Source organism: Pleuronectes platessa, chromosome 9, assembly GCF_947347685.1.
Source record: "Pleuronectes platessa chromosome 9, fPlePla1.1, whole genome shotgun sequence".
Taxonomy (NCBI): domain Eukaryota; kingdom Metazoa; phylum Chordata; class Actinopteri; order Pleuronectiformes; family Pleuronectidae; genus Pleuronectes; species Pleuronectes platessa.
In genome coordinates, this window is record NC_070634.1 from 20,687,678 (window position 1) to 20,707,068 (window position 19,391).

The window sequence follows — 19,391 nt, forward strand, 5'->3', positions numbered from 1 at the left end:
TGATCTGTTTATTATATCATAACTCAGTATATCAGGTTTTGTTGTGTTCAGGATATTTGGGACTATAAAGTATTGTTTAGGGAAAACTAGTATGTAGGTGACACTTGAGAGGAAATACGGAAAATTGCTGTGCATAATTTTATAAATTACATTTTATATACTTACTGATAAACTGATAGGTCAAGGAAATATTAATAGATTGATTGCTGAATTCATTAGTTATCGGTTGCAGTAAAAGCAAAGCAAGCAAATTGTAATTTAACATTTACAAAATGATTTTTTGTTTTTACATGATTTTTTGGGAATCAATTGCATAACGGTGCAGCAGCCAAGTTGTGTAACTCATCACCTAAAAAAGTCAGCATTCATTTCAGTGTATTTTGCAGGAAGCCCTACAACTGCTTAGTTGAAAATGTTAAAAGGTTTTTTCTTATCGTTATTTCACTGGGCAGGAAGTGAAGCATGGAATGGTTCTAAACAAGGGGTTCACTGCCCCTAAATAACTATGACGACACTGTACATCAGTAGAGTCAGGGGGGATAGGCTGTGAGGGGTGATAATACAGACCTTGTAACCTGCAGGGCATGGTTTCAATAATCTTCACATTCTACAATGTTGATAACTTTGTGCCTTTTCTGTTTCAGGTCCTCTGACATTGAGGTGATGTCCTTAATGAGGAATGAGTCCTGCTTCAGTCCATCGCTCTCTAGTGGGTTTACGGCTCAATAACTAGCACCATCAGCTGCAGGGCGTGAACCCTGTTAAAGCCACTGACTTTGAAGCAAAGAGGTGCTTGAATACAGAAACCTCCCCCAGAATATTAAGGAAAATATCAAATCTAGTTGCAATGTCATCACTCTGTTTCGTGATGTGGTTACACAAGGAGTTAAGGCTGAGGAACGTGCTTTACCACCACAACACAGGGCAGCCATGAATTCTGCACCGTCACCTTCCTTATCCTCTGCCATGAATGTATCGGTTAGCTGATAGTATGTGATCAACAGCCCTGCAGCATTTTGCCTCCTGCTGCTTCACCATCCCAATAAAGCCCAGCTGGACCATTCAGTCTGTTTTGTAGAAATGGCAGAAGAGGATTTCCAGCTCAGACCAGTCGACAGCGACGACTGCACAGAGGAGGACAAGCTCCAATCAGCTGATTTCCCAATACCGTCGCTAGCATCCCTCCACCTCAGGGACAAGACTGTGGTCATCAAGGAAAGCAACGTCCATAAGGGAGATAATCCTCAGCACCCATCTGTATTTCCTGTGATGATGTCATCACCCCTCAACCAATCGCAGCAGCCGACATACATGTCCGTGGCTACTAGGCCTGAGCATTCACCAGCAGATCAAGGTAACATTAAATGTGCTTTATCAAAAAAACCAGAACTGTGAAAGGGTTCTGGACTCCCTATATGTTACTTTTATATCCGTGCAAGAAAGCAGAATTTCTAATATCTTGTCTATGCACAAAATAAAGTGGTATTTTTTCTATGTTCAACTGCTCTGATGATACTCCTTTTTTGTGGACTGAGGAGTTTTGAGTATAAGATCAAAAGATGAATATGTTTTACTTATATTTATTATATTTTATCTACATCTTTGTTTGACCTATTAGGACATAGAACCTTTTGTATCAGAACTTTGATGAACAAGAGTAAAGGGACAGAATTTAATTCCATTCCATATTGTGTTTAATAACCTTGGCTTGCAATTTATGCATCAAGCCTGCTACTCACTAACGTGTCAAAATTGTTGCCTTCTTCCTTCATAGTCAGTCAGTCAGTCTAACTGACTGACTGACTATGAAGGAAGTGTTTTTGGTTGCTCTTAATAAGTTTGGATCTATTTTACTATTTCTGTTGCTACCATAAGAATCAGAAACACAGGATTACATCATCAATAAATATCAGTGAGCCAGTCCCTGAGCGGCCATGACACCAACTCCACCGTACGTCACAGAGGAGCTAGTGTGTTTTGGACCATGAGCAGATCCTGCCTTGCTCGACTCTTTGCTCTTTCCATTGCCGTGGAATAGGTTTCATCTGTCCATGATAGTTGCAGATAATCTTTTTGCTTCTTTGCAAAATCGGACCTTCTAATTCTTAATGCTGACAAGTTGTTTGCATCTTGTTTGCGTGGCATCTATATTTCTGCTGTCAAAGTCTCAAAGGGTTAAATGGAAGTACTTCACCCCTGCTCCGTTGAGATGGGTGGTAGTGACGGTTGCTTTGGGGGTTTTCTTCACAGCTCTCACAAGGTTTCTGTCATCACTCGCTGATGTTGTCCTCGGCTGACCTGAGTGAGGTCTGTTGCTCTGCTTAAACAGTAGTTTCTTTTTCTTTCAGAGCCTTCATAAATTGTTGAATTTGCTATGCCCAGTGTCTGATTGATTTCCCCTCTTTGCTTGCTTCAAAAAGCTCACTCTTCTCCCGGTCTCTGGTCCTCATGTTGGTTTATCCCTTTTAATAACAGAGATATTTAATCTTTTAACAGGTAAGAGAATGGGCAACACCTAGGCAACAAGAAACACAAGTTACAATAGTTTTACTCTTTTGAGTAGAATTTGAAAAATATCTCCCTTTGCCTTATACCCAAATCTCTTTGTCTTTAGAACAAAAATAGTGGGATTGAACTTATAATAATAACCAAACCATTGCAGTAAGAAATATCTAATCAATACAAAGAACTTAAAACCCAGATAGCATTTTAGAAGTATGAATTACTTCCTTTTTTGATTTACTTTTCAATCAAATCAGCAAATATGAGGCATTATGTCCTGTAGGGTTTGGCTGAGGGTGTCCAGCTTTTCTCAGGTTTCTATACCAGGTGAGAGTCTTGACAGTTTCAAGGGCCCCTGTTAAAGAGTGTCAACCCTTTCTAATTTCATGACAACATTCATGTGATTCCTCCAACATAAAACTGCGCACCCAGCAGCAATATAATGCATCTCCAGGCATGCCGTGACAAGTGCTGAAGGGATGACTTACATTCATCGCCCACAACATGCCTCTTGATACACATATGCACCAGCCCCTGTGTGTAAAGACACATACTGGGAAACACAAACAATTCACACGTGAATGCAACGCTTTCAGAAAATGCTTGACTGACAGGTTATCGCCTTTCCAAACTTCCCTAAAGCCACATTGACTCACATATGGACAATAAACACAAACAGAAATGGTGCCGTATCAGCTCTGGTCCTTCAGGCCGACATGGCATCTCTCTGCAGACAGCTGTTGTTTGTTAGGCGAGGCGAGGCAAGGCGAGGTCGGGCACTAAGCAGCAATGACTCTGGCTGACTGTGCCCGAGTGTTGAGGAGTGCCAGTTCTGGTATTTTAGGCAGTCAGACAGTGTCACCTGTCAGCAGACTAGTCTGGACAGAGTCTCCCAACATGGTGCAAGGGCTGAGCAACACAACGGTATCTCCCTCTTGAGGCCCTGTCAGTGGGCCAGCAGTGTGTGCTGAACAGACCGCCACAAAGTGCAGATAGCCACATGCAGACTGGCCTGCACTGACATCAGGGGTAACACTGGGTCGTCCTATGCTTGATGTTTCAGAGTTTTCGGAGTTGGGTCACAATGACAGCGCGGCTCGGTCCCGTGCCCTGACTGCCTCTCTGCAGGATCTTTCTTCACTCGTTGATCATGAGGATGTGTATCCTGCCCTGAACAACAACTTAGCCAAGGAAGGAGGTATGCTCCGACATCACTAACTCTGCTCTGCACTAACTTAACTGTAGCATATGTTTTGTGACATATTTAATCACATTGTAATGTATGCTCTTAGGTGTTGACCATTAGCACGTACTACCATCCCTTATTTTAGCATCCTTCATATTTCTAATCTATTTACTGCTTCTCCTATTTTGTAACTTTGTCTTTTTTAAAGCAAAACTTCAGCCTTGTAGGTTATATAGCTGGGGGACTTTTACCCAATACACAGACAGTGCTTTGAATCCTTCCAGTGGACGTCTACTGATCAACACAAACATTGTTATAACATGTGTGAAAAGGGAACAAAGGGAGATGTAGAGACAGACAATCCTGCTCAGGCGAAAAAAAGGAAAATATTGATAATAAATATATCACTCCTTTTTAATTCATCTGTTTCTGTTCCTGTGATTTATATTCTTTATGTCCTCTGTGCTCAGAACTTCAACCCAAGAACAACATAACCAAAGCGATGGCGGCGTGCAACTGCAGTGTCGATGACAACCAGCTGTCCCATGCAGACTGGTACTGGGGCCACATCTCAAGGTATTGCATGTTTTCATGAGGTGTGCTGATGAATTGATGTTTTCCCTGTAAAATTCTTTTAACCAATTTTCCGTCACAACATCTTCAAATATTACTTTTTGAAGCATTTGTAACTTTGTGAGTTCCTTTCTTTAACATCGAACATGAACTGTTTGTAACTTTCCAAGTCGTTTGTGTATTGTCTAGAGAGGAAGTAAATGAAATGATGAGAAACACGCCCGAGGGCACATTCCTGGTACGAGATGCTTCCAGTCGGGTGAAGGGGGAATATACTCTCACACTAAGGTAAATACTTTGGAGTCTTATCGCTGATGAAAATCACAAATCCTGCATCAGGATTTTGTGAAAAGCGCACGCACATATTAAAAACAGTTGTCATGTGTCCATCACATCGAAAGGTTAGCCAATGGGGACATTTTATCAAGTACAGCTGGTTAAGGGGGGCATGAAGCAGTCAGTTGATGGCATACCTCTGCCAAAACCCAACAGTCCCCCTAAATTCAATAAAGTCAAACCAAATTGCACAAACTGCCTGATTTTTTTAAATCAAAATATATTGGTGAAAATGTCCCATCTTGCAATATTGAAGAAAATTAAAAACAATTCCCTGATCTGCCTCAAAATGTAATGAGTTGTTCCTGACTCATGTCCTATCCATGCACCAAGTTTATTGCATTCTGTACAGTAGTGTTTGCATAACATGGTTGTCCTACATGAACAGATGTCTGTTATTTACTGGTTTCAAAGTCTCACTTCAGTTTATTGGATTCAGAATGTAAATTTAGTTATACTGGCTTTAAACTGTAACTTAATACATTTCCTGATTTCTGTCTAATTTTAGCTGAATGAAGACAGACATGTCCTGAGGTTTCAGATATGAAGCTTTGTTGATTAGAATTTGGCGCAGACTCCAGCAGTGAGCAACATTACACCGTCTGCACAGTCAAATTTTTCCAGTCATCCGTCTTTCGTCCGTCTGAAGGAAAGGACACACTCCAACTTTATTCACTGCTGTCTACACAGCGTCTCTCTCACCAAACACTCAGCTCTTGCTTCTTTGACCGAAAGCTATTAATAAGTCCTAAAATGGATATTCTTCCCATTTGCAAGCACATGTACGAACATTGTTTTATTAGTTGAAACTCTTACTAACAGTTCTGTGGATGAACTGATCCAGTCTAGACCGTAATTTAGGACTAAAGCTGCTGACGAGCTACTTTCACTTCGCAGCTCATGTGGACGAGGTGTTGACGTGGACGGAGACATGATACAGTTTTGGTTAGATGATAGCATCATGGTGTAGTTCTGTGCAGAACTGTGGTTCAGTGTTTAAACAGTATGCCAGTTAAGCCATGTAATAAATGTATTTTATTTACATATATGTAATTTCACCCTGTAGAGATGATGCTGACTTTTTCTGCCCACATTAGACCAAATATATCCCACACCCACAACAGCCCTGCTGGACCTATTGAATCATCCCCTTCGATCGTTGCTAGACACTAGTTAAGATTGTAGACCACTTGGAATTTCACTAACCACAATGTTTAATGAGAACATTTGACAAAAATAAGACTATGTACGATTTATAATTGAATGAGTCTTCATAAATCACAGCAAAAACAGTTGAAATGTTGATTTGACAAATCTTACAAGATATGACAAGAGGAGAGGAATCATTAGGTTTTTCTCTTGATTCAACTTGAGCTACTTTAAGAGGGAAGTATGTAATATATGTTCTGGTGCACATTTTTTTTTGCGAGGATTTTTGCAGCATATTTTTCTCTTCAACAGAAAAGATGCTTCCAACAGACTGATAAAGATTTTCCATCAAGGGGGCAAATATGGCTTCTCTGAACCACTGGCCTTTTTGTCTGTGGTGCACCTGATCCAGTATTACCAGAACAAATCACTAGCGATATACAATTCCAAACTGGACATACGGCTACTCTACCCCATATCCAGATACCAACAGGTGGGTAGTGTGCTCTCTTATTTTACAGATTAATTTTTTTCAATGTTGGGACTTTAATAATACATCAAGTTAAAAGAAAAATGGTCACAATGCCCCCTCCTAGTTCAAAGTGACAAACATTGTGTCATGTTAGTTTCAATAAGACCAGATCTTTAAACTGGACTTTGTCTTACATTTCTTGTCTGTACAGCAGCAGGCTGTGATGGAAGTTGACATTGATGCAGTTGGGGAACAGCTGAGGATATTTCAGGATCGATACAAAGAAAAAAGCAAAGAGTATGACCATCTGTTTGAGGAGTTTAACCGAACCTCCCAGGTAAAACAACAGCCTAATCATTGAGGCATATTTTAACTGTAAATATGTCAATGTGTGATGTTATTGGATAAGAGCAACATGCCCTTGATTGCAAAGGCCCTGTACACATACAGAATATTACAGATTTGTTTCTTGTCATTCGAGGACCTGCAGAGCAAGCGGACGGCCATCGAGGCGTTCAGTGAAATCATTCGGATCTTCGAGGAGGAGTGTGAAACTCAAGAGCGCTACAGCAAGGAATACATCAACATGTTCCTCACTTTGCAGAGCAGCGCAGAAACGGACAAGTATGCCTCCAAATATCAACATGCTCCTCCCTCACTTTCAATCACTTGAAGTATATGTTGACAGATTTGGTTTACAAAAACTCAAGTTATTCCCCCAAAAGTGTTTTAATGGTCCCAGTGACCTTTCACCACCAAAATGTACCTGGTAATCTGTGAGTCCAGGTGGACGTTTGTACCAAATTTGACAAAGTTTCCCTCAAGGCTACAATATCACATTCAAAAGAGGGGGATGGACAAACTGAAATCACAAAGCCTCGAGCCACAGCAGTCTTTCATGCGCAGAGGCATGAAAACACTCTTTGCTAGTCATGCCCCTTTCAGCATGCACACTGCAAATGAACAGACTCTGAATTGTTAGCCAAGTTGCTCCTTCTTTTACTCCTAGGATGCAAAACAACCCTGAAGAGCTGCAGTCGAGGGTGGAGGAGATTCACAACAGCAGGAAAAAGCTGGAGGACGAGCTGAGAAGAAAGGCCCTGGCTCACATGGAGGTGGACAGGAAAATCAACAGTCTGAAGCCCGACCTTGTTCAGCTCAGGAAAATCAGAGATCAGTATCTCCTGTAAGTTTAAAATGTATGACCTTACGTTCTAGATGACTGATTAGTGGCGAGAAGGTCTCTTGTACTTAAACCAACAAGTGGACATGAGATTAGTTTAGTTATACGGTTACCTACCGATGACACAGCTAACCTCCAAACATCGCTGTCGGCTAACTGTTGGGTCTGTGTTTCAGATGGCTCACCCAGCACGGCACCAGGCAGAGCCAGATCAACGACTGGTTGGGTATCAGGACTGAAGACGAGGAGTGAGTATCATCATTCATGCAACTTATCTCACTGCAATGTCAGGAATCTCTGGCTAGTTTATCGTTTGTATTTTATCTCTCGCTAAAGCCTGAAGCAAAGCTCGACTGTGTCTTTTGGCTTCATGCACTAGCACATATGCAAACGGGAAGTATGGCAGCCAAAAGTTATATTATCGTTACATTACATGACAGAGTCCAGAGTCAGAAAACATCATTGCAGATCCATCAAAGCGTGGACACAGCCTGTTCCACCCTCTCCCGTATGGGGGCGCTACAGAGCACTTTATGCCAGACATAAAAACAGTTTCTTCCAAAACGAACTTTGCTTGCTGTACATAATTTCCAATGTAAATCCTGCATGCTGTAAATAATATTATATATGTAGATATGTATAGCCTACAATGTGAATATCTGTCCATCCGACGCAAGCATATTTATTATTTTCAGAATTTATTGTTCTCATCCTTAACTGTATATCTATTTGTATAAGTACAATTAGGCTAAACCGGAGCCAAATTCCTTGTGCGTTCACATATTAGACCGATAAAGTCTAATCTGAATTTGATCAATGGAAACATTGGCTGCATCATTTCTTCATGACCTACATTTGGCAGCAGTGCTTATATACAGCTGGCTGTGCCAGATTATATAACCGTTTTTAGAATGTTCAGTTAAGATAAATGTAAAAGTCGCAAAGAACATTGGTTCAGCTGTTATTTGAGAGGGAACTGTATTCTTTAAAAATAATATTTTTCAACTAATCTAACCCTCCTTCCTTACCATCTTTAGCCTGTACACCCTGGCAGATGATACACATCAGGAGGAAAGAAGCTGGTATGTCGGTGGTATGAGACGAAAGGAGGCAGAGGAGCTGCTGAAGGGGAGGAGGGATGGGACCTTCCTCATCAGGGACAGCCAGACACAGAGAGGCTCCTTTGCATGCTCGGTTGTGTAAGTACCTTCACATTTACATATTGTAGGTATTTATAGCCTTTGCGCACACAAACAATATTCACAGCCACTAGAGGTCACTGCAGCACCACCATCTCAGGCCAGAACAAATGTCAGCCACACTACCAGTCACCTTGTTTTACAGCTCTTAATCCCCAACTCACCACTTGATTCAACATATTAATGGAATCAAGCCGGACATAACAAGGCTGAGATTTATTTATATATTCAAATATACTTAAATATCTTCATACAGTGCGGACGGAGAGGTGAAGCACTGTGTGATCTACAGGACGTCTACAGGCTATGGCTTCGCTGAGCCCTACAACCTGTACTCATCTCTGAGAGAGCTGGTCCTCCACTACCGACACACGTCCCTGATCCAACACAACCAGCAGCTGAATGTAACCCTGGCCTGGCCCGCTCTCAGCCAGCAACCCAGCTGAGACACACCAGCACGCCACTCGGATGATGGTTTTCCCAAAGCTTCAATGTTCTTTACTGGTTAGTGTTGTCACCAAATCTGAATTTTCACAGTGTCAGTGCTAAAATTTGGATATATAATAATTCTGTATGATACAACAAAACACATCACTGAACAACACGTACTGTGTTCCTCAAGTTAAAAATCCCATTTAATTGACATTTGCAAACACAACTGGGATTAAATACTGAGTGTTTACAGAATATAACCGTTAATTTAATCTTTGTTGTAGTACAGAGTCAGCAAGTTTCCCAAACCTGTACATTGTTATCAATGTAACGATTGATGAAGAGATCCAAATTTAAAAAACTTATTACAAAGTTGATTTAAAACTAATAAGCACAATCTGAGATATGATTTGGTTTGCTCGTTTTTAATATCTGCAGTATATTACTTTTGTGAAGAGATAATGAATGAAAGTTATCTATTAATACGAAGACAAAATATCTCAGCAGATTTTCCTGAGCAAGCACAAGCAATATAAAATATAAATTAACATTATGTAACAATTATTCCACTTATTGATTGCTGGTTGATAGCTTTAAATTTAGAAATATGAAAGTTATATTCTTGCTGGCTGTGATACGTTTCTATCCGTTTTGACATTGTGGTTTCCACAGAAGCTTCGGCAATCAATGGCAATTAAACCCACACCATTTCTTAATTGTGTACATGTTCCAGGACATACAAAAGAAAATTTGATAGGAATTCATTCATATATTTTGAGTTTTAAGAAAAATGTGACAATCAATTACATCCTTTGTGTTTATTTAAGCTCACTCATTAACACTCACAAGTATTTTGATATATGGGGGGGTGCTTAGTGTGAAGCAGCCGACGTGAGGCACAGGCAAACAGGTGAGGTGTGTATAGGTTTTTTACAGAGTCAGTGGTTTGAGAGCTTTGATTACTGGTCCGGAGCCTGATGTGAAGTGATAATATACTGTACAAGACTTATACATTTCCAGTTCTGTAGGGAATTATCGAAAAGTGCCTTTCAGTGCTTCTCTCAGCCATCATCACGGTCGACAAGTTTGAGCCAAACGCTGAGTCTATGATACAAAGTTACAATACTGCAGTGTCATTAAGTAGTGTCATAGTAGAGGAGGTATATATTTATATAAAATGATATAGGTCAAATAGATTTTATTCCCCTGTGGCCCGCCACATTGAATTTACATCACACTTTGTATAAACAAGATACTGTGACATGAGTTAATGAGTGGAAATCACATTTACATTAAAACATTTGGAAATATCTCAGGAAAAGGTCCAATGCTTAAAAGACATTTAACAGTAGAATTAAATCAAAAGGTAAATGTAGATACAGATTCAGCAAATAATTGTCAAACAGACAATTGTGTGTAATTTACCGAATTTAACCATCACCTCATGTGCACAGGTGCAAACTGGAAGACTGGAGAATTAAAATATATACCAAACTAATGTAGCCATGTTAGCTACTAGTGAACCAGGTATGATTCCAGCTATGGTGGACCAAAAAAGCGTATATTATGATATTGACATTCACTCTTTTGATAAAAATGTTGGTACATAGAAGCAAGACATACCTTTTCTTTACTTCATTAGTGTGAGGTATGTTCAAATTGGTCACGTAGAAAAGTATGTCTAGTATAATAAATATCACTTTAAAGCTAAATTGTTTACCTTTTCAAGACTACCCAGATCCCTCCGGCCCGGATTCGGAAACCGGGACTTGATTGTGCACTTTCTGAGTGGAGATGAAGTGGGGCTTGTGGGTTACAATGAAACATTGAAACTATTTTTATAGGGGAGAAATAGTAAAGTCTATAATAGAGTTGTCGTTTAATTTAGCATTGTCACTTTTGTTGCCCATTACAGTCATGAAAATTTATTTCACATTCTGACATTGGTTTGATCAGAATATTTTCATGTTTTTGTCCTGTTAAATGAGTCACTTTAGATGCACTTATATCTTTAGTGGTCCTCAGTCTGATATGTGCTTGATGCGTGTTGCGTACGTTCACTCAAAGTTATCAATTGTGTCTGACTGTTTCTTGCCACGGAGTTGGACAAATGTGTCCTATTCTTGACTGTGTGGCAGTGGAAAATGTGTAAATGTTTGATTCTGCACGCTATCATTGTGTACAAGATAGGTACCCTAGATATTATATCTTTAACTAATTATAAATAGGGTTCTGCTTTGGTACTGGCTGGATACTGGTTCTGGTACCAAGTTTATCACCAGCTATAAAAGACCTCCCTCTGATGGGTTGGCCATGTTCTGGGAAAGTTTTTCTTAGTCTCCATGAATGCTGTAAGGCGATCTTTGCTCTAGTTTCCTTTAAATGCATTTCCCTGAGATCAGGAGTCGGTCACAGAGTGTGAGCCGCACAGTGACCTCTTCTCTCTAAAGCGAATAGAAAAGCTTTCCCATTGGGTGTTGTCTGCTATGCTCGTGACCACAATCATTTGTGATATAGTTTTGCACAAAAGTAAAATATCGAATTCTACATTGTACAGGAGTGTGCCACAACCACTAGATGGCAGTGGAAGCAGGACATTTAACCTAGATGTTGTTACTCGTTAAAGCTAGAATCTAAGTTTGAAATGTCGGACTTCTGTCCACACTGTTTTGTAAGACCCTGTGTTCATGGACAAAAATAAATAGATATTTAGACTATGTAGCAGTGGTGTAGTCTACTTAGCACACGGACAATTTTAGCAACATATGACTTAGACATTACCCGCTGACATCACACTGTTGGCCTCTCATATTTTGGCCAGATTTTTCTGTTTCGCAGGATGTTTACTAAACTGTTTCTTGAATCCAATAGTTACTCTGCCATATCTGGCACGTGACATCAAAGTGTAGGTGTTTTATTTTTCAACTTTTTGCACAATTAATAGAGTGTTAAATAAAGGGCATCATTGGAAACATAACTATTTTTAATATTGTGATTCAAAAATAAAAACAGTACATTTCCCAGTTCATTGTGTAGCATGGATTCAGAGAACACGTTGAGCTTATAGATGCACAGATTACACCACTGCTTTTGTGAAGTTTAGATTTGAAAGCATTGTATTTGCACATTAGTATCTCCCATGAAGTAGAGATAATACGACTGTCTTCATGTACATCCACCCTCCTACTGAAGCAGGTGGACATGTGGTGGTGCTAAATATGGACAGGTTGCTTATGAGATTGAAATGTTGTAGCACTGTTAAGGCACTGATACAAGTGTTCAAGTCATTTTTTTTCTCTGTGGCATCTGTTGTGAGATAAACTCTCCGTAGTTCTGTGAAGTCATGACATCTTTGTATATTTTGGTTGTTAGTGCACAATCTGGTCTTTTTTCTCTTTTGTGATTCTTTTGTCAGTTTTTGTAACTTAAATGTTTTATCACTGTGCAAACAACATTTCACCAACGTGACAAAAACTATTAGTTAACAAAAATTATTACTGTTTCATTGGAGAATAATTGGTGTCTCATATCATACATTGTGTGTCATAATGTACTTTCAAGTTTTTCAAATACTGCAAGAAATCCTTACTCTTTGGTTTGAAATTTTGTTTGAGAGTTTGTCTCTCATTTTTAAGAGATCATGTGAAGAAGTTCTTGTCTAAAGCAATTCTTCATAACCTAGTACTTTAAAGCAGGTTATCTAGATGTGCACATTCTATTCCAGAAAAAATCTTAAATTGAAACGCCATTTAGATTTTATTTAAATTAACGATTTAACTAAAACCCCAAAAATTGAAAATTTTCTGAGGTAGGCAAGAAGTTAAATGTATGTTTTGTGCAGGATACCATAGATGTGTGGAATGGAAGATTAATCAGTTAAGTTGGATGGTTGCTATCATCCTTTGTTTGGCATTATGAGACAAGTAAGGCCCAGTGGGGTGAGTTGGAGAAGGACGTTGTTAGAAGGGCATGTAGGAGACTGGAGATTCAGGAATGATAGAGAGATGTTGTGTTAAATAAGAAGATTGTCGTGTTGCTGCTTTGAATTCCTAGAGAAAAAATGTATTTTTACATAGTTCCTCCTCTGTAGGAATGATTCTGCAGGACACAGTAAAAACAATGCTAATACTCAGTGAAAGTAGTATGTTATCCAGATAGAGAAGAAAAGGGTAAGAGGCAGGTTGTTTTGTATGACATCATCTTTTCAAAACCTTAATAAAGTGGTTTTACTTGGCTTAACTTAATCTTACTGTAACTGCCTGGCTCAGATATTGTGGGATTAACTAAAGAACATACTTGAACTGAATGTTCAGAACCATTTGTTCTCCAAATAGGAGATATGATGGTGGTCAAAATTAGAAGTCAATCACTTTACAGCGTTTTGCAGAAATGGTGTAGATCACCGCTCTATGTGGTGAACAGGTTGTTATACAGGTATGGTTATGTAGGTGCAGGTGGTATGTTTTCTCCATTTGCTGGAGATTTATGATGGAGGTTAGGTTTTATATGTGTAAGAATGGTTACTTTGGGAATGGTTTAGAAATGGGTGGAGTTAACATGAACTCCCCTTTGCTGCAGACTTTGGCCTTTAGAATTTAGCTGACCTTTAACATGAACATGAAAGCTATATGATACAGTTATATTAAAGAATAACACAGGCACTTTAAGAAGAAGGAGTTTAGGTAGAAACAGATTTTTGCAATGAAACTATGCTCAGCTGCCATTTAATGGCTTGTCAACCCCCATTAACTTTCTTCCATTTCCATGCCATTACACGTTGGGATCGAGCCGTAACGTTTGTCAAATAGAACATCCATAATAACCTGTTAGTTCTCCATTTCACGTTGAGTTATATGAAGTTAGTTATCATCTTTTATAATTGTTTGAAATCCAGGGACTTGCTATGTTAAGAAAGGCTTGTTTTTTGGAGCTGTGCATATATAATGAAATACCTCTAACTGTCTCATGCATCTAATTCAGCATAGTATCTGTAAAAATGTTTCTGTAACTTTGACTTTTATTCTTTTTAATGTGACTGTATGGATTGGTCTTTCTGATTTAAAGCATCTAATTACCCTTAGTTAATAAGCCTGTTGCTGTGAGAAAATAATGTGATTGTAAATGTTTATTTACTGTAATGATTATGCAAGAAATGTCATTTTTTTTGTGTTTTATCAGGTATTAAAATAGCTTGTATTTTAATTAGGAGTCAAATCTGAAAAAAAATTGTTTCAAAACATTTTGTTGGTGTAAAACTTGACTTTACCTACTTCAGGACATTATTGTTCGTGTATGCACTTTCAAATCCCCAAATAAAGATGAAATGATGGTTTAAAGAGACAAGTATTATTTCTTACCTGTAGATTTAACACTTCATACCATTCACTTATAAAGGCAGAAACTAACTATAATTTTCATCATATATTATTAGATGCATTAACACAAATACACTGGGCACCAGAATACAATAAATATAGTTGAACCTTGTAAACAGCAGTGTATGACATGACTTTCATATAAAACAGAAAACTTTGTAGCATTCAGGGCTCTGCAGGGATCCTCAAATCCTTTAAGAGTTTTAGAATCTAATTTAACAATCTTAAAAAAGATTTTGAGACAAGACCAGCACGGACCTTGGACATAAACATGCATCCGATCTTCAAACTGTGAACCATTTCATCAAAAGAAAACTGGTCTTACCTTCAGTGGAGACTCTTCTAGGTCGTATGGATGCACACTTCTGAATAATCATGTCCTTGACTTGGAACTCACCAGTTCTAAGTTATCATTATTATTGGTTATGGATCGTCAGCTTTAATCTGACACCAATGTAGTTAGAGTCAGTTTATCCAAAGGAGATACTCCATGGTGCTGGTGTTGATGGTGTTCAGCCTCCATTGTTTTCTGAATCCACCTGTGCTTCCTGTGTGATGACGCCAGAGGATTTCCCGCCTTTCCTGCAGCTTCCCCGCCGTCACTTCCCAGTGGAAACACGTGGAGTCCCCGGAAACACGACCGTGTCCCAGTGTCCATCCTGGTTCCTTTCTTTAGGGCTCTTCTCTGGTTTCTATAATGGCTTCTGCGTCACTAAAGTTTTTAAACTGTGTTAATATCGCCATTAAAACAAAACGCTGCCGGTGTGTTTCCTCAAACCGACCCCAAGATGGCGCCAGATCTCCCTGCTTCTTCTTCTCACTTCTGTCAGTCATCTCCTTCTTAGTTTTTTTGAGCTTGAAATATATAGTCTACATTTATAATCTTTTGCTCGAATAATAATATAACATATAAACAATAATGTATTTTTACCTGTAAAATATAAGCTCTTATTTAATTTAGACACACCAAAAATCTTGCTAGCGTTCAAAAACTACAGCTCCCATAATTCTTTGCTTTATAGTCCATCTTCACTTTGTGGGTCTCCACAGTTTAGTGTTAAAATTAATCCTTCTCCTTCTGTATTTAATAACTGATCTGCTCATGTGGAGCCACTAGAGGGAGCACAACCACCTTGAAATTGTAGATGGAGGCTTATCTCCATTAAATGTTGCTGTTTCATTTATTAATTGTATTTTTTACTTTTATATCACTATTAATTTGTGTGCCCTCACCCTTGATGATTAAAAGCGTCTGATTAATCCCAGATTTAAACGGACAGATACGTCTTTTTATGATGTATTCTCTTGTCCATGGAGCCAGAAGCAGGAGTGACCGAGGGTCCTTGAAGGCAGCACTGGTCAATCCAGCCTGGGGTTAATAAACTGCTGATGAGACTGATCATGGGGCTCTGAAGGAAGAGGAGCAGCTCCAGTCAGTGTCCAACCTGTTCTCTGTCTCTCCTCGGTTTCCAATCTGTTCTGAGTGTCCCCTTGTGTCCTATCTGCAACTCAGTGTCCTCTGATCTGTGTGGACTTCTGATTTCCAACATGAAGCTGCCTGCTCTGCTGCCTGTGTTCTTACTGCTCTGCTCTGAGAGCAGAGGTTCTGAGGCGTCTCATCCCAAACCGCCGGCCTGTCGTTACCCTCCATCTCAGTGGTGTCGATCACTGGAGATTGCAATCGAGTGTAAGGTGAGTAAAGAATACACAACTAAGACTTTTTAACTATTTCTTTTTGTATTAACTCCTTGTGCATATCAACAGTGAGTGTTTCAACTAACATTTTTCAAATACCTAATTTCAAAGAAAATATACAGTATTTTTAATGTTGTAAAATATTGATGTGGGTCATAAAAAGATGTAATAAAGTCGATTATTCCATCTTTTGTCAGGATGTTTGTAGGCCTGCTTATATTTTGTTCAGGTTTCAGGATTTCTGAGGTTTATTCATGTGAGAATCATTATCAAGCACGGTTTTCTTCTTTCTTTATTCACGAAAATTCTACAAATAACTTAATCAATCTGTTTTAGGAAGATGGGATAATACTGACCCCCACAATATTAACATTATCATTGACCAGCATTGTCGCAAAACATGGGAAATTGAAATCAGCCGAGTTCAAAGCTTACGTCTGCGTCTAAATTGGAGTCATGCTTCAGAAATTGAGCACCAGAGGTTTTTCATGTGACTGGCTGAGCAGCTCTGGGTCAAACAACACAAACTGATAATTGGTTCAGTAATGGGACTGAAGGCTGCAAGCAAAAAAACCAGGGTGTTCAGTTTGTCACGAACATTATGAGCTATAAGCTTTACAATTGTGCTTTATTAGGTAAACACTGCTTTAAAATGCTATAAAATGAAAAGTAAAAATGCTTGTTTGATCAATAGTTTGAAATCCAAAGATATTAAGAAACAAAAGCATGACAGTCATTACAATTACCGAAGCTTTCAATCTAATTTCAATTTATAGTACATTTTTACTGTTTCAAAACTTAATCGTTGACCGTTTTTCTTCTTGTGATCTGGTCCACTTTATATCTATTGGTGGGATCTTGTCCACTTTATTTCTATGCTGGGATTTTGTCCTTTATCATATGACATACTTGCAAAAAGTGGATAATGTTAAATGGTCAAAATGTCATAAAATCTTGGTTTACCAATTAATTTGCTTCCTGGATAATAATAAAAACTTTAAAAGGGTAGATCAGCCTTTTTGAGAACATACAATCTTGTAACCCAACTTCTTCTGTGTAGGTTCAGAAGCAGTGTATGGAGTTGAACGCCACCCGACCAAACCGGGCTGTACCTCCAGTATATGTCTCTCTGTACTATGAGACCTTGTGCCCGGCCTGCAGACTCTTCATCACCCAGCAGCTGTTCCCCACCTGGACGATGCTGCAGGACATCATGGCCGTCACACTCGTGCCCTACGGGAACGCTAAGGCACTCAGATCTTAACACACACACACACACACACACAGCGGCACTTTTTACGTCCCACAAATTCTTACTGTGAATTCTTGAATAGACTTGTGTATTTCTCTTGTAGGAGGTTTCGTCAGGAAATTCCCCCTACACCTGTCAGCATGGCGAGCCCGAATGCAAAGGAAACCTCATTGAGGTCTGCATGTTTCCTCACCTCTACCTCTCGTCAGGTTTTATTTCCATAGAAGCAGAATGACTGTGGATGAACTGATGTGCTCCTCAGGCCTGTATCATCAATATAACAAGACACTCAGCGCTTCAGATCATCAGCTGCATGGAGTCGGCTGCAAATGTTCTCAATGCTGCACAGCCTGTGAGTATCTACAGGGGGCTTAAAATTTCTTAAAAATCTACAGTTGCAACTACCATTGATTTTTCTCAATTCAAAATGGCAGATTTGTGAAAAAAAAACATCTTGAATGTTCTTAATAATCCAATTATTTAAAAAATCCAGAGATATTTATTTATCAGTTGTAGAATATGAGGGGAAAACAGCAATGATTCAAATTAGAGGTCAAAAGAGCTGCAGATTGATTTTGAGGGAAGTGACAAATTGTTGCAGAGACTAAAATAAAATCATTTACAAGTGGTTAAAAAAAACTAACATGAACACAATCACGTTCAAAGGAAGAGTTTGTTGATGTGTCAGTATGAATCATCAACAAACGCTTTTATCTTTTCATAGACACAGACACTGACCATTGGGATTTTTACTATTGCTGTAAAAATGTATTAAAACCCTCGTGAAGACTTGCTGGAATGAACGGAGTCTCGTCAGTGATGCAGACTTCCTGTCGTCTGTTGTGTCAGTGCCTGCAGCTCTACGCTCCCTCTGTCTCCTGGGCGAGCGTCGACTCCTGTGTGAAAACCGGACTGGGAGACCGGCTGATGCACACCAACGCCGTCATGACCAGAGCTCTGAACCCACCTCACACTCACGTCCCCTGGGTCACCTTCAACGGGGTAATACACAAGTCACACTCTTCACTACTTACAGTATGGTTAAAATACAGTGATACAGAAAGGTTCTGTTTTAGATTTGTTGGCTACAGAAGTATTCAGTTGTCATCAAATGTCGAAAGGACATTATTTTATAGCTCACGTTGTATGAAGCCCAGATTAAATATTAATTGGACTAATGCGTAATCTTATTTTGGTGAGTTAATCAGAACTTCAGTGTTCAGGTCAATAGCAAAATTGAGCAGTCCATTGGAAAAGGAGGAATTTAAGGAAACTCGTGAAACTACTTATTATGTTGGAAGCTGATTTAATTATCTAGTTTCTGTCGGTTGCAAATGATGGAGGAAACTTTGCACATCTTACATTTCACAGGGTCTAAATAATAAACCGTAGTAAAGATTACTAAAAACAATAAACGTTGTATTACAGGAATACACGGAGGAGAACGAGGACAAGGCCATGTCGTCCCTTTTCCAATTGGTTTGTCAACTTTACAAGGTGAGGACTTGTTGTATTGTGCAGGTTCTGCAATAAATGTGTGAAAAGTTTGGTGACATCTTCGAACAAGATTTAAATATCTGCACAGAATATAAAAACATGTCAGTATCTCAAAGTCAGCCCTAGACCTTTTGACATTTTCTCAAGAAACAATTGTTTTAAAGTATTTTATGTTCTAAAGGTAAATACATAATGATTCTGTATATTTTTTCCCAATACTGCTGACCCTAACAATACGTTAGAGCTATTGAACTTAAGCAAGTTTCTCATCTCTTCTCTAATTCTAATCACTGCAACCTTCAGATTTATGATTTAGTTTCTGCTGGGATGTGACTGTTCCTCTATTACGTCTACAGGGGGTGAAGCCTCCAGTCTGCACTGGAGCCCCGGTCAAACTGAACAGAAGCTTCTGCTAAACTCAACACCAACTTTAATATTGCTGCCTGCATAAAAACATATAACGTGAATAATATACTAAATAAAGCATTAAACTCAAAGGAATGTTTAGTTTTTGCTAAAGAATGTTTGTAGTTGATGATA

At 39.0% G+C, this 19,391-nt stretch overlaps 2 protein-coding genes across 2 annotated transcripts; both read left to right on the forward strand.

Annotated features, from left to right (window-relative positions):
* Nucleotides 1-1,080: 1,080 nt before the first annotated feature.
* LOC128448214 (phosphatidylinositol 3-kinase regulatory subunit gamma) lies at nucleotides 1,081-9,184 on the forward strand. The gene is made up of 11 exons (XM_053430784.1): nucleotides 1,081-1,354; nucleotides 3,566-3,700; nucleotides 4,141-4,264; nucleotides 4,451-4,549; nucleotides 6,059-6,239; nucleotides 6,430-6,555; nucleotides 6,700-6,842; nucleotides 7,228-7,404; nucleotides 7,578-7,649; nucleotides 8,439-8,600; nucleotides 8,857-9,184. The coding sequence occupies exons 1-11, from the start codon at nucleotides 1,081-1,083 to the stop codon at nucleotides 9,044-9,046; spliced, it is 1,683 nt and encodes a 560-aa protein (XP_053286759.1). The 3' UTR covers nucleotides 9,047-9,184.
* Nucleotides 9,185-15,832: 6,648 nt separating this feature from the next.
* On the forward strand, nucleotides 15,833-19,357 carry LOC128448074 (gamma-interferon-inducible lysosomal thiol reductase). Its single transcript, XM_053430621.1, has 7 exons — nucleotides 15,833-16,099; nucleotides 17,163-17,351; nucleotides 17,458-17,529; nucleotides 17,617-17,706; nucleotides 18,204-18,356; nucleotides 18,783-18,851; nucleotides 19,208-19,357. Exons 1-7 carry the CDS (start codon nucleotides 15,956-15,958, stop codon nucleotides 19,265-19,267), a joined length of 777 nt encoding a protein of 258 aa, XP_053286596.1. The 5' UTR covers nucleotides 15,833-15,955; the 3' UTR covers nucleotides 19,268-19,357.
* The last annotated feature ends 34 nt before the right edge of the window (nucleotides 19,358-19,391 follow it).

Coding starts and splice junctions, on each gene's coding strand:
- LOC128448074 (XM_053430621.1), top strand. CDS start 15,956: ATGAAGCTGCCTGCTCTGCTGCCTGTGTTCTTACTGCTCTGCTCTGAG. Junction 16,100..17,162: donor AGATTGCAATCGAGTGTAAG/GTGAGTAAAGAA, acceptor TCTTCTGTGTAG/GTTCAGAAGCAGTGTATGGA. Junction 17,530..17,616: donor GCAAAGGAAACCTCATTGAG/GTCTGCATGTTT, acceptor TGTGCTCCTCAG/GCCTGTATCATCAATATAAC.
- LOC128448214 (XM_053430784.1), top strand. CDS start 1,081: ATGGCAGAAGAGGATTTCCAGCTCAGACCAGTCGACAGCGACGACTGC. Junction 1,355..3,565: donor GCATTCACCAGCAGATCAAG/GTAACATTAAAT, acceptor TTGATGTTTCAG/AGTTTTCGGAGTTGGGTCAC. Junction 6,240..6,429: donor CCATATCCAGATACCAACAG/GTGGGTAGTGTG, acceptor TTGTCTGTACAG/CAGCAGGCTGTGATGGAAGT.